This window comes from Ursus arctos, unplaced genomic scaffold (genome assembly GCF_023065955.2).
Source record: "Ursus arctos isolate Adak ecotype North America unplaced genomic scaffold, UrsArc2.0 scaffold_60, whole genome shotgun sequence".
NCBI classification, from domain to species: domain Eukaryota; kingdom Metazoa; phylum Chordata; class Mammalia; order Carnivora; family Ursidae; genus Ursus; species Ursus arctos.
The window spans coordinates 82,876-109,821 of record NW_026623079.1 but is presented as its reverse complement, the minus strand read 5'-3'; the positions used below and the strand labels follow the sequence as shown (position 1 = coordinate 109,821).

Sequence of the window (26,946 nt, the reverse complement as noted above, 5' to 3'; positions counted from 1 at the left end):
GCATGGATAGAGAACATTTATTCATCTCCGGGGTTCATTATTTCACTGATTTCATTTATTCTGTCCCTGTATCACAGAAGAAATTAAAAAAAAAATCTTCCCTGAGTTAGTAGGCTCCTCAAATTGAATACTCAGCAGGGATATTTTATATATGTATTTTTTCTGAGGATAGGGAAATTATTGATAGTAGAAGAGTCCTTTTGGTCAAAGGAGGGGACTATTATAAGGGATCCATGGACGGATCCGTGAATGAAGCTCACCATTTTTCCACTTTCTTCTCCATAACAAACTCCCCATGAGGCCCCTCAGCATCTGAGGGCAAAAGGGCCAAGTAGACAGGGGTCTCTGCTCCTTCATCTGGGCTTTTGGTGGCTCTAGGTCCTGCCATGTCTGTTCTCACCCACCCAGAGCAGCAGGCGTTCAGTAGGATCTTGTCCCCTCTCCTCTGCTCACTCAGGTTCCTGGCATGGATTCTGGACAGGACGGTGACACCGATTTTTGTCACTCCATAGGCGGTGTCAGGCCAGCCCTCTTTCCTGTGCACGCCTTTCTTTGTGTCTTCCACGAACTTGTTCATGAGCCCCACTAGCTCCTCCTCAGTGATGGTCTCGCTTCTAAACTTCTGCTGTAGTTCTGGGCTGCAGTTTTTAAGGGCTCTCAGACTCACCATGCTAGACACGTTCACCACTCTGCCTAAAATACAACACAAAGTGTCATGTAGAAAGACACAGGAATGACGAATAGCAATTTTGCTAAGATGTTGTTGGAGAAAATTTCCACTTGAGACTTCATTAATTTGCTATGAGCGTTAACGAGGACTGTCTGTGTGAGTGACGACTACGATACGGTTTTGAAACTTGTCATACCCACAAAGTCTCTGATGATGCCTGAGAAATACTCTAAGAGGGAGGCACTGAGCAGGTGTTCTGCGGGAAAATGGAAACGCTGTGAAGAACCTGCTAAGGAGCATGTAAGAAGACATTCACTGCTTTCAGGAGTGGATGACCTCTTTCTACCTCAGGCCACCTTTGGGACCACCTGAGGATCTTATGGTCAGTGGGGAGGCGTCTACAATCAGGTCTGTACAGACCAGTAAAGAGCTGAATGGTGTAAGGAGGGCCGTTCCATATGGTTTGGAAGGCTGCCACTCTGTTTGAGGATGGTAAGGACAGATTATTAGCCTGGTCTGACTTGCATGGTGATGAGTCTATGATGGGGTTTTTATGAACTTGGGAGTGTGTTATGGCCTGAGAATACAGTCATGGAGAGAGGCAGTGGAAAACCAGGGGACTGAAAGAGATCTGTGTAGGGGCATGGCCTTATGGAAGTCAGTGGGACAATACAGGGGGCAGATTAAAGCTGGACATATCAGTGCCCCTCAGAAGAACTCTTCCCAGGACTGGAATGGGAGTGGAACCAGCAAGTGGATATCCTGTTGTGCCTGTATGAAGTGGCCATCTGGTCCGTGAGAGGAGTGGAAATGGGAGAGCTGGAGCAATGCATGCAGAGCTGGGGTAATTGTTGACATGGACTCGTGCACCCTGTGAGGCAAAAAATGCTAATGACTCTTGTGTTTCTCAGCAAAAGAGACAAAGCCTGGAGATGGTTATGGGAGAGATGGCCCAAGGGGAAGGTCCTGCACAGAGCTGGCAAGTTGGGTGGAAGGTAGTAGCTTGAGAGGCTCCAAATGGGTCCGGACGAGTCAAGGCACTATTATGGACCAAGCTTTGGTTAAACCCAGAAGATGCCAGTGTTCAAGCAGTATAGCGGGATGAGAACAGAAGATGCTGCAACATTTTGGACTAAGGTGTTACATTTCTGCAGGCCAAGCAACACGTTCTCTTCTGCAGACAAGTGTTTCCACAGAGAACTGGAACAGGCCTCTGGATCCCCGGTTGTCTCAAACACGAGATAAAGGTACGTGGGGCTTAGACACATTCACTGCACGTATTCACACTCAGCATGAGTGGGGTGGGTGCCAAGGGACCATCCCACTGGACAGATTCCTCTGCTTCACTGGGGATTCTGGGGAGAGGGTGTGGGGGAAGATGCTAACTTGACCTTACAGTTCTTCCCTACATTATCTCAACTTCCTTTTCTTCCCACTCTTACCGTGGTCCCAGGACCAGGGCTGCAATTGTGGAAATGGGAAGCAGGGATAATTTTGAAAGAAGAAACTGTATAACTATAGCTTTAAGTCTTTATGTGGGAATTCCTAAGGGAATAATGGAGCGAATTGTCTCTTCCCCCACCTGGGAAACCTGGATGACAGTGAACATAGCTGTGGTTAAAAGAATCCACTCATTCTAGATTTATGCAGCCTTTTCCTATAGTAATGGGAGTGGACTGGAGGGAAGGCACTCCTTCGACTAGTATCATTGCAGGTAATCAAGACCAGCTCAGAGGCTGAACTTGATGTCCCTTTGAAAGGTGAATGGGGATGTCAGGTGGAAGAGGGAGGTGGGAGGAGGAGGAATGAGGATAATGCATGAACAGGGGGTTATGCAACAAGAGACATCCAATATTACAGCCTGGGGTGGGGGGCAGTACAGGTGCCCCATCCATGTGGAAATGTACCACTGGTGTGTGGCTGTCAGCAACTCTGGCCACATGTGAGTGTGCCGGCCTCCTGGTGACCATGAGGAGGGGTCTTCCCCCAGGCTGGACAGGTCTGGGAAGACATCCTGAGGAGCGTGAGTGGCAGGAAGAAAGGATGTGTGTCTGGAGGTCTGGGAATGTTCTAGGCAGGTGACCTAGTGTGAGTAAAATCCGTGGGAGAGAGAGTGAGGGAACAGAAAGGGTCCAGGAAGGAATGATCAGGGTTCTGCACCTGTGAGTAGCATGGAGTGAGTAAAAGGCCTCTGTGAGGAGAGATTTGAATGATGACTTGACGGGTCAGGCAGAGGCAGTAGTGAAGGACCAGGGAGAGAAAGGGCGCTGCTGACTGTAGGACGAGTGTAAGTGTCCTGAGGCAGAGGGACACCTGTCCAGGTGGAGACACAGCAATCAGGCCGGTGTGGCTGAGCAGGGAGAGGGGCCAGGGGTCTGTAGATGAGGCCAGAAAGGCAGGGGCAGATCATGCCAGAAACACCACAGCTTGGGCCCCTGATGAGGCTCACCTTGGGCTTTCATTAGAGGCAGCAGTTCTGTGCACACAGCTCGGGTACCAAAGAAGTTTGTTTTCATGGTCACTTCTGCTGGAAGGTGAAGGGGTGTGGGATCAGCAGCTGTTAGAGGAGGAGAATAGATTTTTTTAAAATTGTATTTTAGTTACACTCAATTAATTTACGTGTAGTGTGTTATTAATTTCAAAGTGGAGTTCGTGATTCATCATCAGTCGCATATAACACCCAGTCGTCATCACATCAAGTGCCCTCCTTAATGCCCCTCACCCAGTTACCCCATCCCCCCGCACACCTCCTCTCCAGCAACCCTCAGTTTGTTATCTATAATTAAGAGTCTCTTATGGCTTCTCTCCCTCTCTGATTTCGTCTTATTTTATTTTGAGAAGGAGGATAGATTAATAAGCAGTATCCATCAGGGAAGATTCCATGTAGTGACAACAACATAGTTTTGCATGTACCATCTGGTGAATTCTTGGGAATGTCTGTGTTAGTGAACGGTATTGTCCCAGTGTGATCTATCTGGTGCATTGCCGCTGCGTGGCTTTGTTGGTTGACGCCATCGGGTGAGGGCAAGGGAAGGGAGCACAATGGGATCTCTGGGTATCTGTGTTTGTAATTTGTTGTTTATTACAAAATAAGTTAAACATTCACCAAATGGCTCACATCCAATCAGAGAGAAACTTGCAAAATCTGGTGAGTTACCCGATGATCTGATCCATGGCAATGCCAAGAGGCTCTGGCTGGAAAGGCGTGCAAGTCCCGGAGGCTTCTGCTCTCCTTGTGCCTCCAGTCTGACCTCCTTCCCTAGGAAGGCCCTTCTAGATCCCATAGGAGCTTGGGTCCCACAGTAGCGGTTTAGGCATCATCCCCAACCCACCCTGGGTGGGTCCCCTAAGGGAGGGGACCTACCCTAAGTGTTCCCATGTTCTTGCTCTTGAAGGCGATGCCTGCGTTGTTGACCAGCACGTCCAGGCCCCCGTACTCCTTGCTCAGAAGCGGATATGGCGCAGCTGCTGTGCGTTGATGTCCAGCAGGTGGAAGTGGCAACACAGCCTGCACCTCGTCCCTCACCGTGAGCAGCACGTCCCCCGAGAACTGCTGGCACAGGTGGAGCACGAAGCTGAGGCCCTTGTTGGCCCCAGTCACCAGCAGCAGGGGAGTGGTTGATGACAGCGCTGCGTGCAGGTCAAGCAAGGCCCTGTGTGGTGAGTGGATTGTGTTGAAGGCCATACCGAGGGCTCGTGGTGTAGACAGTCAGAGATACCAATGGAAGTGTGTTGTAGATTCCATTCCTGTGCCTCCTTCAGCGCAAGGCCCTTCCTCAGTCTCGCCATCAAAGGAGAGACCAAATGTTCCAGAAGGTTCCCTAGTGAGCCTATACCAGATCCATCCCTTCCAGGGTTGCACCCTGAGCCCAATGAGGACTCCTTCCTCTTAGGATCTCAACTCTGAGCCAAGCAGTGGTTCGGGGAATACTGATGTGCTCCCCGCAACAAAGGTGGTGGGTGACGGGTTAATAGCACTAGAGATTGATAGCATTCAAGTGAACTATTTTGGGAGACCTCAGAGGGAGAACAAAAGAGCAGAGTAATTGTCTTGGGAATGTGTCCTTCCTCCGCAAAATGGGAATGGTTGCTTTCCTCTAAAATACAATGAAGTTGTCTGTCCAGGGAAACTGCTTCTCAGGATACAGATCCCCTTGCTTTCTTAAGGGAAAATCAAGAGGGAGAAATCAGTCCTGTGCTGAGACTTGGCTGTGGGCAGGGCTCCTTCCTCTGTGTGATTCCAGGGGGCCCCAGTGCGAAGGGATGTTTTTGAAAATTACTGTGAGACAGGCCAGTGATTGGAATGTTTTATTCCATGGGTACACGTGCATATGATTGTTACAATGCCTGCTTGTAGTCCAACCTCACACTTAATAAGCAGTATAGACGGTTTGGATTATTTTTTAAGTATCAAGGAAAAGAGGTCGTTGTGATACCAGGTTTCCAAACTAGCAGTAGAGATTCTATCGTCTTGACCTAGACATTGATTTTCCTCATGGGTCAGTTTAGAAATACAAGCTAACAGGAAGGAAATCAACAGCCTTGCAGAAGGGAAAACCTTAAAGGAAACCGGGTACTTATTTTTTATTTTATTTTATTTTATTTATTTTATTTTATTATTTATTTATTTTAAGTTTTTTTTTTCAATCTCAAAAACATTTTATTAAATGAAAAAAGCAAGTTTCAGAAAGTTATATTAATGTGCAGGAAAGAGTTAAAATGCAAAATGAAACTGCTATCGTTAGAAAGAACTGCTTGTATGGTTGGCCTATGGCTAGTGTCTAGGAACTTGAATTTCAGGAGCAGTCCCACTATTCTTTGATAAGAATGGTGCATTGAGCCTAAACTGTACAACCAATGCAGTTTATGCTGAACACCTGCTTGCTTTCTGGGAGTGTGGAATTTGGGGATATGCCAGCTAGAGGGTGCCTTTGTGACCAGCTCCGTATAAACACCCTGAGTACTGAGTCTTAATGGGCTATAGCAGACAACATTTCAGAAGTGTCCCAATTCATTGTGGAGGAATTAAGCACATCCCGTGTGATTGCACTGGAAGAGATCTTTTGGGCGCTTGTGCCTGATGTCCTGATTTCAGTTCATGTGACTATTTTCTTTGCTAATTTTGCTGTTTAGTATTCTGCTATAATAAATCATAGTGATGAATACAGTTCTATGCTGAATCCTATGAGTGCTCCTAGTGAATAACTGAACTTTGGGGTGGTCTTGGGGACTACTGAATTAGTTCCCTAAACCATTTATATTTAAAAAAAAAAAAGGAAAAAGAAGCACAAGACTAGAAATTTCAGTGGGTATATAATTTTATGTATACATATTTCTTGAAATCTCGAAAGTACACACCAAACTTAGTATAGTGGTTAACTGTGAGGAGACAGGGAAGGAAGAGAAGAGGGGCCTGGGTTTGGTAGAAATTAGTCAAAAGGGCATTTTGGCTCCATCCGTCATGCTGTACTTTATTTCCTTTTTCTAAGAAAAATATACTCATGTAATATCTAGGTGGGAAAATATTTTTAAGTTAATTTAAAAATAATTTCAGCCTCCATGTAGAGTCACAAAATTTTAGAGCCGGTGGGGAATTTAGAGTTCACCTGGTCCTGCCCGTACCTTTAAAAAGGTAGAACCTCAGGCTTCTGCCCTGAGAGTCAAGTATGGCCTTGAGTCACATGGCTTGTAGTTGGGACCACAACTCCCAGTCCAGGATGCTCCCCTAATCTGCAACTGCTTGGTAAGTACTGTAGTCAGAAGAACCAGTTTTCTTCTTCTTCTTCTTTTTCTGTTTTTTGTTATTGCAAAGGTCCAGAAGGTCTCAATTGTTACAACGTGGTTGCATAGCAGCTTCTATCAAAGTTCAGCAAATCATCAATGTCATACTTCCACGTGTAATAAGAGCTGTACTGGAAGAAGATAAGAATTGGACCACAGTTCTCTGGGAAATGTAGTTTGTAAGCGATAACATCCCTAAATCATACCACTCTGCTTTGCTTTTATTTTTTTCTTCTTTGGTAAAATAGGGGGTTAACATATTAAGCAATGGGGCTTCTCAGAAACATGATCAGTAGCTTGCAAAAAAGATTTACATCCTATTTCTGCTTTTGAAGTACTTCACAAATAAGGACTTTATTTATTTATTTATTTATTTTTTAATAATAATATTTTTTATTATATTATGTTAGTCTCCACACAGTACATCCCTAGTTTTTGATGTAAAGTTCCATGATTCATTACTTGCATATAACACCCAGTGCACCATGCAATACGTGCCCTCCTTAATACCCATCACCAGTCTATCCCATTCCACCCCCACCCAAAGCCCTCAGTTTGTTTCCCAGAGTCCATAGTCTCTCATGGTTCATTCCCCCTTCTGTTTACCCCCCTTTCTTCTTCTCTTTCTTCTCCTACCGATCTTCCTACTTCTTATGTTGCATAAATGAGTGAAACCATATGACAATTGTCTTTCTCTGCTTGACTTATTTCGCTTAGTATTATCTCCTCCACTACTGTCCATGTTGCAGCAAATGTTGAGAAATCATTCTTTTTGATGGCTGAGTAATATTCCATTGTATATATGGACCACATCTTCTTAATCCAGTCATCTGTTGAAGGGCATCTCAGCTCCTTCCACAGTTTGGCTATTGTGGACAATGCTGCTATGAACATTGGGGTGCATATGGCCCTTCTCTTCACTACGTCTGTATCTTTGGGGTAAATACCCAGTAGTGCAATTGGTGGATCAGAGGGTAGCTCAATTTTTAACTTTTTAAGGGACCTGCACACTGTTTTCCAGAGTGGCTGTACCAACTTGCATTCCCACCAACAATGTAAGAGGGATCCCCTTTCTCCACATCCTCTTCATTTTTTAAAAGATTTTATTTTTAAGTAATCTCTGCACCCAACTTGTGCTCGCTCAAACTTACAACTTTAAGATGAAGAGTGCCGAGCTAAACCATTTGAGCCAGCCAGGGGCCCCAAAGGAAACCTCACTTTCAAAATAAAAGACTTAAGCTTGCTTGCATGGGCCTTCAGTTTTCTTTTCTGTTAGCCTGAAAATCCCCGGTGAAGAGTGAAAAGTAATCATGAGAGGAGACAGGTCTGTAGCACATGGATACTTCTGTGAGGGGAGGGACGTGGTGGGTATTCACTGAACCCACGGGGAGCCAGGCTGGATGTGGGGCAGTAGGAACTTCCGCTCAGGGTCATGGATGTGTCAGGCCCCACTACAGAGGCTCATGATGGAGGACACTTTGCCCAGCCATTGTTTTCAGCCTGTCCACCTGTATCAGTTCACTTCCTCTTCACAGCAGTGCTATGACGTACGCCCCCTTGTACACCTGAGGACACTGACAAAGAGCAACATGCAGGATTTTGCTTAAGGTCACCCGGTTAGGTGGCAGAGCCAGGACCTTTTAGTGTCCTGCTGTTTGTGTTGAGAGCTTTCAAGAGGACAGTGGAAAGAATAGTATTGTGGACAGCCATGTATTCACCAGACTAGCTGCAACAATGACGAATATTTCACTATTGTTATGTGTTCCCCTTCTGCTGATATTTTGCTGACCTGCATTAATGTCACCAACTTGGTGACCCTTTATCCCTACGTGAATAACACATTCACCTTGGGGAGATTTGACAATCATTCTTTCATTTCCATTGATACCCATCCACATTCACTTTTCCCCTTGTCTCAGCTTGTCCTATGGATGTACCTTAAGCGCCCACTCCCATTTCACACCTCGCAGTTGTTTTTCCCCCAGTGAGTTTGATATTTAACGAGACCACAGAGGATGTCTGTCCTTCATGAGCTTGCCCGTTCATCGTAGAGGCTGATCAAGTATGCTGGCCAGTGAAATCCAGCCCCATTCATGGTTACTATATGGCCTGTGGTGACTTTCAAGCTACGACAGCAGATTTGAGTAGGTCCAACAGAGGCCACTGGTCTTGCAAAGGCAAAAATACTTACTCTCTGGATCTTTCACTAGTGTTTACCAAGTCCTGATTTAAACTGTCCCTTCTCTTGACATGATGTAGGGTCTGTTAGAGTTTTGGGCTGGTTGGCATGGAGCCGTCTGTGCACATGGACACATACTTAGATTGTTTATTCATCTATGATTTCCATTCATTATGTCATCAATTGTACTTTTTCTTCTCCTGTATCAGAGTTGAAATTAGAAGTCACTTCAAAGAATTTGTCACCAATTCAATGTGATTACTCCATAGGGATAGTGATTCTTTTTCTTTTCTTTTTTTTCTTTTTTCTTTTTCTTTCTTTCTTTCTTTCTTTCTTTCTTTCTTTCTTTCTTTCTTTCTTTCTTTCTTTCTTTCTCCTTCCTTCCTTCCTTCCTTCCTTCCTTCCTTCCTTCCTTCCTTCCTTCCTTCCTTCCTTATTGTTATGAATATTGTTGACAATGTAAGAGTTGTTTTGGTCAGATGATGATGGGATCAGAGTGGGACCCATGAAGGGAACTGATAGAGGAGTCCCCATTGTTCAACTTTCTTCTCCATAAGAAAGTCTCCATGAGGCCTCTCAGCATCCGAGGGCAAAAGAGCCAAGTAGACAGGGGTCTCTGCTCCTTCTTCTGGGCTTTTGATGGCTGTTGGTCCACCCATGTCTGTTCTCACCCACCCAGGGCAGCAGGCATTCAGGAGGATCTTGTCCCCTCTCCTCTGCTCACTCAGGTTCCTGGCATGGATTCTGGACAGGACCGTGACACCCATCTTGGACACTGCCTATGGGAGTAGTTGTATATCAGGCCAGCCCTCCTTCTGCTGTACTCCTTTCTTTGTGTCTTCCACAAACTTGTTCATGAACCCCACCAGCTCCTCCTCTGTGATGGTCTCATTCATAAATTTCTTTCTTTTTTTTTTTTTGTGTTCCAATAAAAATTTATTTGTGGATGCTAAAATTGAGTTTCTTTCTTTCTTTTTTTTCTGATGTAAATTTCGATGATTCATTAGTCGTGTATAACACTCAGTGCACCATGCAATACGTGCTGTCCTTACTACCCATCACCAGCCTATCCCATTCCCCCACCCCCCTCCCCTCTGAAGCCCTCAGTTTGTTTCTCAGAGTCCATAGTCTCTCATGCTTCATTCCCCCTTCTGATTACCCCCCCTTTCTTTATCCTTTTTTCTGCTGCAGTTCTGGGCTGCATGATTTAAGGGCTTTGAAGCTCATTATGCTAGACACATTCACCACTCTGCCTAAAATACAACAGAGAGAGTCATGTAGCATGGCATGCGCGAGGATGATAAATACTGAAACTGCTACTATTTGTCCATTTTGGACAAATTCCCAGTTGGCTGAGTGTTAGTGAAGACTGCCTCTGTAAGTGACGGACATGATACAATCTTGAACCTTGTCTTATCCACAATGTCTCAGAGGATGTCAGAGAGATGATCTTAATGGGTCTGGGCAGTGTCCAGATGTTCCATAAAGAAAAGAACATGCCTTATACAGGAACATGCTAAGCAGAGTGATAGGAGGCACTCCCTGACGTCATGAGTAGAGAGCCACTTTTCCTTATAGGTCCTCCTTGGGACCACCTGGAGATTTTTGGTCACTTGTGTAGTCCATTATTAACAAGTGTTTATCAGTCAAGAGACAACCGATCAGTTTATTGATGCATTTGAACGTTATCAGACTGCATTGGGGTAGGGAGGCTGTCACTCTGGTGGGGCCAGGTAAAAACAAATCATCTCAGCGGGCTGAGTTGCATGACTTTTTCTCCAGGTTTGGAATTACATATCTCGGGAGCAGTGACAAAATGCCTAGCAATATGGTCACGGAAAGGGGCAGTGGAAAAGTGATGTTTTAAAGAGATGTTATAAAAAGAAATGAAGTCCATGCTGAACATGAATGAACCTTGATAATATTATCTGAAATAAAGAGGGCAGTGACAAAAGACAATTCATTATATGATCCTCTCTGTGTGTATATATGTATATATATACACAGACACATATATACATACATGTATACGTATATGTGTGTGTATATCATCTATCTATCTATCTATCTATCTATCTATCTATCTATCTATCTATCTAATTTCAGAAAAGGAAATGTAGGGAGAGAGAGTAGACTGGTGGTTGCCTGGTGTAGGGGGAATGGGGTAAGAAAGAGCTGGTAGTTAAGGTCACAGGATCTCCCTGGGCTGATGACAGTGTGCTAATCTTGAAGCAGTGATGGTTCCACAACTCCGTCCATTACTAAAATCCACTGAGTTGGATATCTGAGATGGATGAAGTGTACAATATGTGTATTGTATTTGAATAAAGCTGTTAAAAGTATGAAGCAATGACACATTTCTCACTAAGTCTTTTTTGTTTTTAAAAATTTTTTTTATTATTTATTTATTTTACAGTGTATTTGAAATTTGCAGTTTATTTTTTTTATTATAATAACATTTTTTTATTATATTATGTTAGTCACCATACAGTACATCCCTGGTTTGACTCACTAAGTCTTTTTTGAAAATATCATTAGTAATTGTAACAATGAACTTGTATTGACATGTATAAGTAAATAGTCTACTATTTTTATATTTTTTTAATTATTTAAAGATTTATTTCTTTTTTTAGGGAGAGAGTGAGTGAGAGAGAGCGTTGGCATAGCCGGTGGGGGGGGGGCAGAGGAAGATGGAGAGAGAGAATCCCAAGAAGAGTCCCTGCAGAGTGCAGAGCCTGACCCAGGGCTCGATTCCACAACCCTGAGATCATGACCTGAGCTGATGATACTAAGAGTTGGCTGCTTAACCCACTGAGCCACCCAGGTATACCTGTTTTTATGTTTAAATGAGTATTTTTAGCATTATAGAAAGGTCATGAGTTGGAACGCCGGGCTTGCTCAGTCAGTTAAGCGTCTGCCTTCAGCTCAGGTCATGATCCCAGGGTCCTGGGATCAAGCCCCACGTTGGGCTCCTTGCTCAGTGGGAAGCCTTCTCCCTCTGCCTGCTGCTCCCGCTGCTTGTGCTCTCTCTCTGACAAATAAATAAATAAAATTAAAAAAATAGAGAAAGGTCATGAGATCATATGAACAGAGATTGAAGAAAATCAGAGAACTCTCCTTTTTAATGTAAATATCCAGGAAAGAGAGTCATTGTCACTGAACTCTAAGCTCCCTCCCACTAAGGAATGGCAGTACCAGAAAAGTTAAATGGAAAAGATAATGTATGGCACTCTGACTCTCATGAAGTGGTGTTTAGAGAGAATTAAAATGAAGTATAGAAACTGTCTTAACGTAACAGTCTTCTAAGATGAACATCTTTTAGAAAGGGGTCCCTTACTCCAGGCCTTTGTTTCATCTACAACATGTTAAGTGTGAGGTTAATGGAACCTATTTCTCAAATGTTTGAATGAGTACTGCTGTAAACTATGGAACACCTATGGATGAGATTGAAGAAGACAGAAAGAAAAGGAAAAATATTTCATGTTCATGGATTGGAATAACATAGATTGTTAAAATGTCTGTACTATTCAAGCACTCTACAAATTCAATGCAATCGCTATGAAAATAACATCAGCTTTTTCAGAGGGCTAGAACAAACATTCTAAAATTTATGTGGAACCAGAGAAGACCCCAAATAGTCAAAGGAGTATTGAAAAAGCAAAGCAAAGTGGGAGGCATCACAATTCTGGACTTCAAGCTATATTACAAAGCTGTAGTCATCAACAGTATGTACCATCACAAAACCAGACTTATAGGTCATTGGAACAGAATAGAGAACCCAGAAATGGACTCACAACTGTATGGTCAACTGATCTTTAACAAACCAGGAAAGAATATCCAGTGGAAATAAGGGAGTCTCTTCAACAAATGGTGTTGAGAAAACTGGACAGCCACATGCGGAAGAATGACACTGGAACATTTTCTTACACCATACACAAAAATAAATTCAAAATGGATGAAGGACCTAAACATAAGACAGGAAACTATCCAAACCCTAGAGGAGAAAGCAGGGAGCAACCTCTCTGACCTCGGCCGCAGCAAATTCTTACTAGACACATCTCCAAAAGCAAGGGAAGCAAAAGCACAAATGAACTATTGGGATCTCATCAAGGCAAAAAGTTTCTGCAGAGAGCTGGAAAGAATCAACAAAATGAAAAGGTGACCAAGGAAATGGGAGAAGATATTTGCAAGTGGCATATCTGGTAAAGGGTTAGTATCTAAAATTGATAAAGAACTTATCAAACTCAACACCCCAAAAATAAATATGCCCATAAGAAATGGGCAGAAGATATGAATAGATGCTTTTCCAAAGCAGACATCTAGATGGTTAACACACACATAAAAAGATGCTCAACATTACTCATCATCAGGGAAATACAACTCAAAACTGCAATGAGACACCACCTCATACCTGTCAGAATGGCTGAAATTATCCACTGAGGAAAGAACAAATGTTGGCATGGATGGGGAGAGTGGAGAACACTTTTGCACTGTTGGTGGGAATGCAACTGGTGCAGATGCCCTGGAAAACAGTCTGGAGGTATCTCAAAAAGTTAAAAAAAGAACTACCCTATGATTCAGCAATTGTAGTACTAGGTATTTATCCAAAAGATACAAAAATGCTGATTCCTAGGGGCACACGCACCCCAATGTTTATAGCAGCACTATCAACAATAGCCAAATTATGGAAACAGCCCAAGTGTCCATCAGTTGATGAATGGATAAAGAAGGTGTGGTATATGTATAGAATGGAATATTACTCAGCCATCAGAAAGAATGAAATCTTGCCATCTGTAACAACATGGATGGAAGTAGAGCGTATTATGCTAAGCCAAATAAGTCAGTCAGAGAAAGACAAGTGTCATATGATTTCACTCATATGTGGAATTTATGAAAAAAAAAAAAAACCCAGATGAACATAGGGGAAGAGACGGAAAAATAAAATAAGATAAAAACAGAGTGGGAGGCTAAGCATAAGAGATTCTTAAATATAGAGAACTGAGGGTTGCTGGAGGGGAGGTGGGTCGGAAGATGGACTAAATGGGTGAAGGGCATTAAAGAGGGCACTTGTTGGGATGAGCACTGAAGTTGTATGTAAGTGATGAATCACTAAATTCTATTCCTCAAACCAATACTACAGTATATATTCACTAACTTGAATTTAAATTAAAAAGTGTTTTAGTGAGTACTTCTCAAATATATATTACCTACCATTAGTTAGATTTATTTTTCAAAAATATTGTCTGCCTGTCTCACAATAGGAAAAATACATATTCATGATTCAAAAGTACAAAACACAGATGTGTGTGAAGTAAAACAAGATGGGACAGAGGGACCCACACTGGGTCACTGGTATCCCAGAAAGGCAGCTGCCTTTACTCACAGGGGCTTGGGACCATGTTCTTAAGTACGTGTAGTGGAGACAGTAGATGGAGAAAGTCTACTAACTTTCTGTAGACTGTTTGTAATGAAGTGATGACTTCTTTTCTATTCTGAATTGTCTATCTCAGGAAGTCTAGAATCAGCTGTGAAAGTATTGACCCGTGTATATGAGGGAAGTCTGATGGGTTTTTTTAGGTGAATTCCTAGATGTGGATGCTGCAACCAGTCCTTCTTCCCCAAGCCTGTCCCACCCAGGGACCACATCCCCAAGAGGGCAGGGTGGCCACCTGGGGCTCCTTCTTAGAACTGGGTGAGACTGTAGACCCTTCTGGACTGACAGCTCAGGACAGGAAACACAGGTGCAGGAAGCAGGAACAACTTGTGGAGCTTCCATAGCAAAGACTCTGATCCAGACATTTTGGCTCAGGTGTATTCATGGTTCAAGGGTTATTTCAGAGACTCTGACTTGGAAGGTATGTGACCTATGTGCTAAGAACCGTATGGGCCATCCCGATGACCTTGTGCTAAGGGTGTGTGAGGGCATGTGAGTGTGTAAGAGAGACAGAGACTGTATGTGAGTGTGAGTGACTCTGAGTGTGTGACACTGTGTGTGAGGTAGGGTGTAAAACCGTTGCCCTTTCATAGTCACTGTGGAAAGCACATCCCCCAAGTTAAAAAGGACCCTTGCACTGGTGGGGCTGGGGTGTGTGTCGGGCTTACAGTTTATCCAGACCATTACTTTGTATGTGGCCAGGGATGTATTTTTTAGGAAATCTCTCAGTCTCCAAATCTCACTGTTCTAAAGCACAGCAACAGTGATCTGGATATTTTAGACATCATCTCCTCAGGGGTCACAACTTCAAGTGCATTACTTGATTCTCAAGGCCATTCACAGGCAGTAAGTCCACAGCTGCTTCTCAAGACCTTTGATGATTCAACATTAATCACCTTCCCTGGAAGGTTCATCTTTTCTAATATCAAGGGTAGCAGTTGTTAAGTGTCTGGATGACAAGGGATTTTCACAAAACACTTCAGGGTTTTAAAAAGTACTTCTTGTGGTTTTCCCTGAGGTGCCTGAGGACCCTGCAATGAGGAAGACATTGGCCCCAGTCAAGCTGTGTCCTTTTATTTTCTGTTTCTCTTGCCTGATTGGATAAGATTTCATTCGAGTGAAAGATACTTGAGGATCTTGAGTAGTGGGAAGAATCATTAATTTGGATGCCACATGACCTCAGTCGACAACCTTGAGATGCATTGTTCCTCCACATTCTGAATGGGGACAAAATATTAAATGCCTAGCACATGACATCTAGAAATGTCCAGCCACCTATCCTTTCTAGAACCACAATATGGCAGTGTGTGTGTGTGTGTGTGTGTGAGAGAGAGAGAGAGAGAGAGAGAGAGATACCTTTAGTACTGTAATTTTCCCATCCAAGCCGTCTAGTGGTTTTTCTGAGTACAGGATGTAGCAAAGCAGGACCTTCTCAAATGAAGATGGAGAACATTTTCTTTAAGCTTCCTTCGTAAGTGTAGCCTTAACAAGTCTGTATTTCCTCCTAGTACTTTAGCTCATATCTGATGAACAAGAGTATTCAGATTTCAAATGTTTGCTCGATTCCTTAGACATGAGTATACCTAAATATCTTTTTCAAATAAGAGCATGGTATAATTTAAAGAGAAAAGGGAGGGGCGCCTGGGTGGTGCAGTCCTTAAGCATCTGCCTTCAGCTCAGGGCGTGATCCCGGCGTTATGGGATCAAGCCCCACATCAGGCTCTTCCACTATGAGCCTGCTTCTTCCTCTCCCACTCCCCCTGCTTGTGTTCCCTCTCTTGCTGGCTGTCTCTATCTCTGTCGAATAAATAAATAAAATCTTTAAAAAAAAAAGAAAAAAATCTTTTTTGAAGAAAGGATTTAAAAAGTAGAAGAATCAACATCTGCTATCCCTCCTTGTCCTTAGGCTCCAATTGTCTTTTGTTTTGTCCTTCCATGCCAATAAACAGAGCAAACTTGGGCCTCTGGAATGTGTTCTGCACCCACAGAGAGCTGGTGAAGTCATTCAGATTGCTTTTTGTGTCTTAGGTTGTGAAGTATGGGAGAGGAGTGACAGTATTGGCTTTGGATTATCCTAGGTAGGATTTCTCCCAGATAGTTTCCCCAAATAGGGTAAAGTCCGGTAACATGGCTGCAATGGATGGAAGAACACTCCTATTTCAAAAGGAGCCGCAACTAATGGAAGAACTCTCCTATTTCAAAAGGCAAGAAAACTCTGCTTTCTCACTGAGAAGATGGCCTGCATTTCCATGTTCAGGAAGTCTAGTTTCCCTGAGGCAAGATGAATTGTTTGATGAGAACCTGCCTTAGCAAATGCAGGAGACCACTCACTCCTCTTTCTGGTCCAAGGCCAACACACAGCATGGACCAACACTGTTCAGTCAGTGAGGAAAATTTCTCGGCCAGAAGTCATTTTTGCCTCCTAAGGGAATACCTGTAGGATGTGTGGTGGTGGCACAAGGAACTCCATCCCACTCAAGTGTTGTGGTGAGTGAAGGAGTCGGTGACATCTGAGAGCTGTCCTTTGGATGCCAGTGAAGCCAGTATTCGAAGAAGTTGTAGAACTTTCCAGGACAGAAGAGGAATAGGGGGCAGAACAGAGAATCAAGTGTACCTGCATGTTGTTGGTTCAAGCCAGAGATCTTAATCTTTCTAAAATCATCAGCTTGGGGCGCCTGGGTAGCGCAGTCGTTAGGCGTCTGTCTTTGGCTCAGGGCGTGACCCCGGCGTTCCGGGGATGGAGTCTCACATCGGGCATCTCTGCTGGGAGCCTGCTTCTTCCTCTCCCTCTCCCCCTGCTTGTGTTCCCTCTTTCGCTGGCTATCTCTGTCAAAGAAATAAATAAAAAATCTTTTAAAAAAATCATCAGCTTGTCTTAATGAGTGTAGTAAAAGGGTGGTGGTTCCCCGCATCACGTTCTCGTGGGGAAGTATTACAGTAGTTGGCAAGCAAGGAATTCTGGGAGTTGTTTTGTGCAGAGCATAGAAGCGGAAGGGAGTGGATGGGCCTGGAGTTTGGCAGGTCTGATGACAGAGATGCCTACAGGTGATGCCCAGGGCTTGGGCTTTGCCCCTGAAGGACTTTTGGGAATAAGCAAGCCCTCAGAGAGCAGAGAGAATGCCCCGAGAGGAAGAGACTGAAGAAGCAGCGTGTCTTAGGAGGGTTGCGATGATCCAGAAATGACAGGCGAGTGTGTGTGTTGTAGAGCTGGGATGGAGGAGAGGCGTGGGGACAAAGCCCATAGGACAACTCGTAGGACCTGGTCCCTATAATCAGGCTCTTGGCATGGTGACCTCATTATTCATGGTGAGTGGATGGTGGGGTCTGTGACCAGGGTGCATGTGGAAATGATAATTGTTTTAGAAATGTAGATGTTTAGATGGGGGTGTAGGTTGGGGGCTGGAGGGGTGGGATTTGGGGAGGGGGTGGAGGGCATCCTGAGGAGATGGAGAAACAGGAAGAGACCTATGTGTGTCTGGAATTTGGGAATGTTTTAGGTAGGCTACAGTTGTTAGCTGGTCCTGAGAAGTTTGGAGAGGGAGGAGTCCACTAGTCTGAATAAAATCCCTGGGAGACAGGCAGGAGGAGAAGAAAGGGTCCGGGAAGGAATCCTCAGGGAATTTCCCCTGTGAGTGGCATGCAGTCAGTAAAGGCCTCTCTGAGGAGAGATTTGAATGAAGACTTGAAGGAAAGGACAGAGCCAGTTGTGAGGGACCAGCGGGTCAGAGGGCGCTGCTGACTTCAGGACGAGTGTGTAAGAGTCCTGAGGCAGAGAGGCACCTGTCCAGGTGGAGACACAGCAATCAGGCCGGTGAGGCTGAGCAGGGAGACGGGCCGGAGTCTGTAGATGGGACAGAGAGGCAGGGGCAGATCATGCCAGAAACACCACAGCTTGGGCCCCTGATGAGGCTCACCTTGGGCTTTCATTAGAGGCAGCAGTTCTGTGCACACAGCTCGGGTACCAAAGAAGTTTGTTTTCATGGTCACTTCTGCTGGAATGTGAAGAGGTGTGGGATCAGCAGCTGTTAGAGGAGGAAGAGAATAGATTAATAAATAGTAGCCGTCGTAGAAGATTCCATCGGATGATAATAACATGTTCTTTCCATTTGCAGTCTGCTGAAACCTGAGCAACGTTGGAGTTAGTGAACGGTATCGTCCCAATGTGATTTTCCTGGTGTGTCGATGATGTGTAGCTTTGTAAGTTGGCACCATTGAGGGGAGGCTAAGAGAAGTGTCCACAATGAGATTTCTGTGTGTCTCTCTTTGCAATTTATTGTGTATTGCCTTTAGGTTAAGCATTAACTTAATGGCTCTGATCCAAACTGAATGAAAGATAAAAACATCTCTGTTGGTTCCCTGAGATTAATTCATGGCAATGCCAAAGTACTTTCCCTGGAAATTCGTGCACCCCCCAGAGGCTTTCACTCTACCTGTGTCTCCAGTCCGACCTCCTTCCAAAGGGAGGCCTTCTAGATCCTACTGGAACTGTGGGCCCCACAGTAGTGGTTGAGGCACTAGTGCCAACCCATCCTCAGTGGTCCCATAAGGGAAGTTCCTGCCCTAAGTCTTCCCGGGTCCTTATGCTTGAATGCGATGCCCGCGTTGTTGACCAGCACGTCCAGGCCCCCGTACTCCTTGCGCAGGAAGTCCCGCAGGACCTGGATGCTCTGGATGTCACTGGTGTCCATCAGGTGGAAGCGGGGACTCAGTCCCTCAGCCTGGAGCTGCTGCACGGCCGCCTGGCCCCGCGCCTTGTCCCGTGCCGTGAGCACCAGGTGCCGTGAACAGCAGGTCCCCTGAGAACTGCTGGCACAGGTCATGCTCATTGGTGAAGCTGATGCCCTTGTTGGTCCCTGTCACCAGTGACACTCGCAGAGACAATGACATGGCTGTGTGGAGAGCAAGCGCTGCCCTGTGTGGTGAGCGAATGTGCCTTGGGGCACACGGAGATGGTTTTGTGGTGCTGCGTTGTGCCACAGTCGGAGATGCCAGTGCAACCGTGCTCTAGGATTCAGCAGTGAGGCTCCCAGTGCCCAAGGCCCCGCCTCAGTCCCTCCATTGTAGGACGGGCCAAATGTTCTAGTTCTGTCCCTCCAGCAGCTGCACCTTGAACCCGGCCGAGACTCTACCCTCTTAAGGTCCCTCTTTTGAGGCAAACAATGGTTCAGGTTGGATTGAAATGATCGCGAAATGATAGGTGGTTGGTGATGGGTTATAGGGGGTAGAGATTCATGGTAGTTGACCTAAAATAATTTTGGGAAAACCACAAAAGGGAAAAAGGAGTGGAGACATTGTCTCGGGAATGGTCCTTTCTATGCAGACTGGGAATTGGGTTCTTCCGAGGTGCAGTGAAATTTCTGGCATGGGGAAAGTGCTTCTGAGGATAGAGGTCCCCTTCCTTTCGTAGGAGAAACTCAAGAAGGAGAAACAGAGAATCAGTCCTGTGCTGAGACTTGGCTGTGGGCAGGGCTCTCGCTCTGTGTGATTCTGAGGATCTCCAGGTGGAGGGGATGTTTATGAAGCCGCTGGGGTCCAAGGTATTGATTGGAATGTTGGATTTAATGATTACATAATCCCATTGGCCTAAAGTGCCTACTTTATGGGTTAGTTGAAGGTCACAGTTTAGAAGTATTTTATATATTGAGATGTTGTTTTAAAATAAGGCAAAAAGACCTATGTGACCTCAGAGTGTTTTTGCAAATTTGCAGTGGAGATCCTGTGTGTTCTTGTTGACATCGATAGTCCTCATTTGTCAGTTTAGAAATGCAAGTAAGCAAAAAAAGAAAGAGAAAAAATTAAGGGCAAAACAACAGGGAGGAAGTTTTCAGCCTTTTTCACATGAAAAACTTGAAAAATAAGGACCCTACCCTTGCTTCCAGGGTCTCTCACCTTTCATTTTGCTGAGGCTGAAAACCCCTGGCGTAGAGTGAAAAATAATCATATAGAAGAGGCACCTTTCCAACATGCATATTCCTGTGAAGGGAGGCATGCGTGGACGTTCAGTCAGGCCCACCGGGAGCCTGGCGTGGATGGGGCAGTAAGAATCTTCTCGTCACACTGGGGTCTTGGGCCTCACTCCCGGGCACTCATCACCACACACAATCCATCCTCAGTTTTCTCCGTTGTCTCAGAGGGCCCTGTGGATGTGTCTCAGTTCCCTCTGCCATTTCACGCTTGGTAATTGTTTTTCTTCCCAGTGTGTTTGATAGTCAGAGACCACAGGGGTGTCTTCCCTTCATGGTGTCATCCATGCTCTACTCGAGGCTGGTACAATGGGCTGCATGCCACGTCCAACCTTGCTCTTGGTTTGTATACTGTCTGTGGTTACTTTCGTGCTACAACAGCAGACCTGGGGAGATCGACAGGAGCGTGTGGCCTGAGAAGCCAAACATATTACTCTCTGCCTCTTGTGTAACGTGTGCTTACCCTTGAGTGAAACTCCGACTGCTCCTGGTCTTATTAGGTGTAGTGCACTTCTCAGCTGGCTCAGCATAGAAAGAGTCTGCACAAATAGGCATGGATAGAGAACATTTATTCATCTCCGGGGTTCATTATTTCACTGATTTCATTTATTCTGTCCCTGTATCACAGAGGAAATAAAAAAAACCTCCCCTGAGTTAGTAGCCTCCTCAAATTGAATATTCAGCAGGGATATTTTACACTTTCTTTTTTTCTGTGTATAGGGATATTATTGACAGTGGAAGACATTTCCATTCATTATGTCATCAATTGCACTTTTTCTTCTATATCAGAGAAGAAATTAGAGGTGACTTCAAAGAATTTGTTGGCAATTCAATGTGATTACTCCATAGGGATAGTGATTCTTTTTCTTTTCTTTTCTCTCCTTCTTTCCTTCCTTCCTTCCTTCCTTCCTTCCTTCCTTCCTTCCTTCCTTCCTTCCGTCCTCCCCTCTTCTCCCCTCCCCTCCTTCCTTCCTCTTTCTTTCTTTCTTTCTTTCTTTCTTTCTTTCTTTCTTTCTTTCTTTCTCTTTCTTTCTTTCTCTCTCTCTCTCTCTCTCTTTCTTTCTTTCATGTAAGGATATTATTGACAATAAGAGTTGTTTTGGTCAGATGATGATGGGATCAGAATGGGACCCATGAAGGTAACTGACAGAGGGGTCCCCATTGTTCAACTTTCTTCTCCATAAGAAATTCTCCATGAGGCCTCTCAGCATCCGAGGGCAAAAGAGCCAAGTAGACAGGGGTCTCTGCTCCTTCTTCTGGGCTTTTGATGCCTTTTGGTCCACCAATGTCTGTTCTCACCCACCCAGGGCAACAGGCATTCAGGAGGATCTTGTCCCCTCTCCTCTGCTCACTCAGGTTCCTGGCATGGATTCTGGACAGGACCGTGACACCCATCTTGGACACTGCATATGGGAGTAGTTGTATATCAGGCCAGCCCTCCTTCTGCTGTACTCCTTTCTTTGTGTCTTCCACAAACTTGTTCATGAGCCCCACCAGCTCCTCCTCTGTGATGGTCTTGCTTATAAACTTCTGCTGCAGGTCTGGGCTGCACTTCTTAAGGGCTATGAGGGTTATTATGCTAGACATATTCACCACTCTGCCTAAAATGCAACAGAGAGAGTTATGAAGCATGGCATGCACTAGGATGATGAATACCGAAACTGCTAGTATTTGTCCATTTGGGACAAATTCCCAGTTGGCTGAATGTTAGTGAAGACTGCCTCTGTAAGTGACGGACATGATACAGTCTTGAACCTTGTCTTACCCATAATGTCTCAGAGGATGTGAGACAAATGATCTCAATCGGTCTGGGCAGTGACCAGCTGTTCCATAAAGAGAAGATCGTGCCTTATACAGGAACGTGCTAAGCAGAGTGATAGGAGGCACTCCCTGACGTCATGAGTAGAGAGCCGCTTTTCCTCATAAGCCCCCTTTGGGACCACATGGAGATCTTGTGGCCACTCGGGCAGTGTTGTATAAATAGGTGTCTACGGAACCACAAAGAGCTGATCACTTAACTGAGGGCCTCTTGAAGGTGAGCAGACTGCATCGGGTCTGGTAGATTGTCACCGTCCTCTCAGTAGGAAAAACAAGTCTCCTCAGTGGGCTGAACTGCAAGGGTTTTCTCCTTTTGGGGTTGTTATTGGCTCAGAAGGAGTGAGTAATGTCCTGGCAGTATGGTCATGGAAAGGAGCTTTGGAAAACGAATCTGTTAAATGGATGCTATTAAGAGAAATGATGTTGGTGCTAAAACATGGATGACCCCTAAGAGCATTATTCTAAATTAAAAGCCAGTCACAAAAGACCGCTCATGGTGTGATGCTCCATACATGGGATATCCGGAAAAGGAAATGGAGGGAGAGAGTGTAGATTGGTGGTTGCTTGGGGCAGGGGGGATGGGGGAACAGAGGGCTGGTAGCTAAGGGCACCGGATCTCCCTGGGCTCTGGACAGTGTGCTAATCTAGAAGCAGTGGTGGTTGCATAACTCTGTCCATTACTAAACTCCGTGGAGTTGGATACCTGATGGGGGAAGCTTCCAATATGTGAACTGTATCTCAATAAAGCTGTTAAAACTGTAAACATTGACAGAGTTCTCGCTAAGTCTTTTTTGAAAGTATAGTTCGTATGTATAACAATGTACTTATATTGAAATGAGTAATTGTTTACAGTTTTTATATTGAAATGAGTATCTATTTTCTTAATATCTTTTTCAAAATAAATGCATACTTTAATTTAAAGAGAAATAGAAGGACAAGTGTTTATCACTTTAGAGAGTGTATCCTTTAATTCGAGAATATGAATTTAGGGGGATGGGGGGAATGCCATGGAATGTGGGAAAGGACATACATGGCCGAGATACTGACTGCCTGGTGAAGACGGTGGGGGCACCTGGTGGTTGTAGATTCTTGCCTTTTTTTTGTGTGTGTGTGGCTCAATTAATTCAGTAAAACTCTATTTTGAAGAAACGATTTAATGAAGAATCAACATCTGCTATCCCTCATTGTCCTTAGGCTCACAGTTGTCTTGTTTTCTCCTTCCATGCCAAAAACCAGAGCAAACACTGGCCTTAGAATGTGTTCTGCCCCCACAGAGAACTGGCGAAGTCATTCAGGACTGTCTTTGTGTCTTAGGTTGTGAAGTATAGTAGAGGAGGGACGGTATTGGTTTTTGTTGTGCTAGTTATGATTTCTCCCAGATAGTCTCCCCAAAGAGGGAAAGTCCTGGTAACATGGCCGCAAGGTGCCATCCCCTCAAGTAATGGAAGAACTCTCCTATGTCAAAAGGCAAGAAAACCCTGCTTTCCCACTGAGAAGATAGCCTGCATTTCCATGTCCAGGAAGTCTAGTTTCCCTGAGGCAAGATGAATTGTTTGATGAGAACCTGCCTTAGCAAATTCAGGGGAGCACTCACTCCTCTTTCTGGTCCAAGGCCAACACACAGCATGGACCAACACTGTTCAGTCAGTGAGGAAAATTTCTTGGCCAGAAGTCATTTTTGCCTCCTAAGGGAATACCTGTAGGATGTGTGGTGGTGGCACAAGGAACTCCATCCCACTCAAGTGTTGTGGTGAGTGAAGGAGTCGGTGACATCTGAGAGCTGTCCTTTTGGATACCAGTGAAGCCAGTGTTCGAAGAAGTCATAGAAATTTTGAGGACAGTAGAGGAATCCGGGGCAGAACAGAGAGTCAAGTCCCTGCATGTCGTCGGTTCATGCTAGAGATCTTAATCTTTCTAAAATCATCAGCTTGTCTTAATGAGTATAGTAAAAGGGTGGTGATTCCCCGCATCACGTTCTCGTGGGGAAGTATTACAGTAGTTGACAAGCAAGGAATTCTGGGAGTTTGTTTTGTGCAGAGCATAGAAGGGGAAGGGAGTGGATGGGCCTGGAGTTTGGCAGGTCTGATGACAGAGATGCCTACAGGTGATGCCCAGGGCTTGGGCTTTGCCCCTGAAGGACTTTTGAGAGTAAGTGAGCTCTCAGAAAGCAGAGAGAATGCCCCGAGCGGAGGAGACTGAAGAAGCCACGTGTCTTAGGAGGGTGGCAAGGATACAGAAATGAAAGGCGAGTGTGTGTTGTAGAGCTGGGATGGAGGAGAGGCGTGGGGACAAAGCCCATAGGACAACTCGTAGGACCTGGTCCCTAATCAAGTGCTGGGCATGGTGACCTTATTATTCATGGTTAGTGGGATGGTGGGGTCTGTGATGAGGGTGATTTTGGGTAATGGTGAGTGTCATTAGGTAGTGTAGATGTTTAGATGGCGGTGTAAGTTGGGGGCTGGAGGGGTGGAATTTGGGGAGGGGGTAGAGGGCACCCTGAGGAGAAGGAGAAGCAGGAAGAGAACGTTGTGTGTCTGGAACTCTGGGAATGTTTTAGGCAGGTAACCAATATTAAGGGGGCCTGAGAAGTTTGGAGAGGGAGGAGTCCACTAGTCTGAATAAAATTCCTGGGAGACAGGCAGAGGGAGGAGAAAGGGTCGACAAAGAATCCTCAGGGAATTTCCCCTGTGAGTGGCACTGAGTCAGTAAAGGCCTCTCTGAGGAGAGATTTGAATGAAGACTTGAGGAAAGGACAGAGCCAGTTGTGATATCAGGGGTTCAGAGGGCGCTGGTGCCTTCAGGACGAGTGTGTAAGAGTCCTGAGGCTGAGAGGCACCTGTCCAGGTGGAGACACAGCAGTCAGGCTGGTGAGGCTGAGCAGGGAGAGGGGTCGGAGTCTGTAGATGGGACAGAGAGGCAGGGGCAGATCATGCCAGAAACACCACAGCTTGGGCCCCTGATGAGGCTCACCTTGGGCTTTCATTAGAGGCAGCAGTTCTGTGCACACAGCTCGGGTACCAAAGAAGTTTGTTTTCATGGTCACTTCTGCTTGAATATGAAGGGGTGTGGGATCAGCAGCTGTTAGGTGAGGGGAGAATAGATTAATGAATAGTAGCCATGGGAGAGGATTCCAGGAGTGACAGTTACATGTTCTTGGATGTGCAACCTGGTGCATTGTCATTAATCTCTGGGCTAGTGACCTGTAATTTCCCAATGTGATGTGTATGGTTTGTTAATGCCAGGTAGCTTGGCAAGTTGGCATCATTTCAGGAGGTTAACCGGACTGTGCCGTTGGGATTTCTGTTATCTCTCTGTTTGTAGTTGTGTTTATTACAAAATAGGTTAAACATTCACTGAAATGCTCTGATCCAAATCAAATTAATCTTGCAAAAATCTCCGTCAGGTCCCTGAGATTAATCCACGGCAATGCCACGGAGCTCTGGGCTTAAAGGGTTGCTACCGCCAGAGCTTCTTCTCTCCCTGTGCCTGCAGTCTAGCATCTGTCCCTAGGGAGGCCCTTCTTGACCCATTAGGAGCTCTGACCAGCAGCATTCAGGGACCACGCCCAACCCCCACGGGAAGGTGCCCTGAGAGAGGTCTCCAGCCCTAAGTCTTCCCGGGTCCTTACGCTTGAATACGATGGCCGCGTTGTTGACCAGCACGTCCAGACCCCCGTACTCCTTGCGCAGGAAGTCGCGCAGGACCCGGATGCTCTGCAGGTCGTCGATGTCCAGCTGGTGGAAGCGGGGACTCAGGCCCTCGGCCTGGAGCTGCTGCACAGCTGCCCGGCCCCGCGCCTCGTCCCGCGCTGTGAGCACCACGTCCCCTGGGAACTGCCGGCACAGCTGCTGCACGATGGCGAAGCCGATGCCCTTGTTGGCCCCGGTCACCAGCGCCACTTGGGGGGCTGACGCCATGGCGGTGTGCAGAGCAAGCACTGCCCTGTGTGCTGAGCAGATGGTGCTGTGGGCCCCACGGAGGGCTGGCGGTGCAGAGGCTGATAAGGACAGAGATGCCAGTGCACCTGTGCTCTTGGATTCAGCACTGTGGCTCCCAGTGCCCAAGGCCCCGCCTAAGTCCCTCCATTGTAGGAGGGGCCAAATGTTCCAGTTGTGTCCTTCCATCAGCTGCACCTTGAACCCGGCCGAGACTCTACCCTCTTAAGGTCCCTCTTTTGAGGCAAACAGTGGTTCAGGTTGGACTGAAATGCTCGCGAAATGATAGGTGGTTGGTGATGGGTTATAGGGGGTAGAGATTCATGGTAGTTGACCTAAAATAATTTTGGGAAAACCCCAAAAGGGAAAAAGGAGTGGAGACATTGTCTCGGGAATGGTCCTTTCTGTGCAGACTGGGAATTGGGTTCTTCCGAGGTGCAGTGAAATTTCTGGCGTGGGAAAAGTGCCTCTGAGGATACAGGTCCCCTTCCTTTCGTAGGAGAAACTCAAGAAGGAGAAACAGAGAATCAGTCCTGTGCTGAGACTTGGCTGTGGGCAGGGCTCTCGCTCTGTGTGATTCTGAGGATCTCCAGGTGGGAGGGGATGTTTATGAAGCCGCTGGGGTCCAAGGTATTGATTGGAATGTTGGATTTCATGATTACATAATCCCATTGGCCTAAAGTGCCTACTTTATGGGTTAGTTGAAGGTCACAGTTCAGAAGTATTTTATGTAATGAGGTGTTGTTTTAAAATAAGGCAAAAAGACCTATGTGACCTCAGAGTATTTTTGCAAATTTGCAGTGGAGATCCTGTGTGTTCTTGTTGACATTGATAGTCCTCATTTGTCAGTGTAGAAATGCAAGTAAGCAAAAAAAGAAAGAGAAAAAATTAAATGCAAAACAACAGGGAGGAAGTTTTCAGCCTTTTTCACATGAAAAACTTGAAAAATAAGGACCCTACCCCTGCTTCCAGGGTCTCTCACCTTTCATTTGGGTGAAGCTGAAAACCCCTGGCATAGAGTGAAAAATAATCAGTATAGAAGAGGCACCTTTCCAACATGCATATTCCTGTGAAGGGAGGCATGCAGTGGACGTTCAGTCAGGCCCACCGGGAGCCTGGCGTGGATGGGGCGGTAAGAATCTTCTCGTCACACTGGGGTCTTGGGC

The 26,946-nt window shown here is 45.5% G+C and overlaps 1 protein-coding gene and 1 pseudogene across 1 annotated transcript; both read right to left on the bottom strand.

Annotated features, from left to right (window-relative positions):
* Positions 1-11,001: 11,001 nt before the first annotated feature.
* Positions 11,002-20,662, bottom strand: LOC125281473 (carbonyl reductase [NADPH] 1-like; annotated as a pseudogene).
* Positions 20,663-21,082: 420 nt separating this feature from the next.
* LOC130542966 (carbonyl reductase [NADPH] 1-like) lies at positions 21,083-26,356 on the bottom strand. Its single transcript, XM_057308172.1, has 3 exons — positions 25,474-26,356; positions 24,816-24,923; positions 21,083-21,628 (listed from the first exon to the last, which is right to left on the bottom strand). The coding sequence occupies exons 1-3, from the start codon at positions 25,967-25,969 to the stop codon at positions 21,147-21,149; spliced, it is 1,086 nt and encodes a 361-aa protein (XP_057164155.1). The 5' UTR covers positions 25,970-26,356; the 3' UTR covers positions 21,083-21,146.
* Positions 26,357-26,946: the final 590 nt, after the last annotated feature.

Bases quoted from the DNA above. Each gene is read 5' to 3' on its own strand.
- LOC130542966 (XM_057308172.1), bottom strand. From the start codon at position 25,969: ATGGAAGGACACAACTGGAACATTTGGCCCCTCCTACAATGGAGGGAC. The intron at 24,924-25,473 runs GTAAGGACCCGG...CTCACCTAACAG, and splicing joins CGCGGCCATCGTATTCAAGC to CTGCTGATCCCACACCCCTT. The intron at 21,629-24,815 runs GTGAGCCTCATC...GTTGCATTTTAG, and splicing joins GCCTCTAATGAAAGCCCAAG to GCAGAGTGGTGAATATGTCT.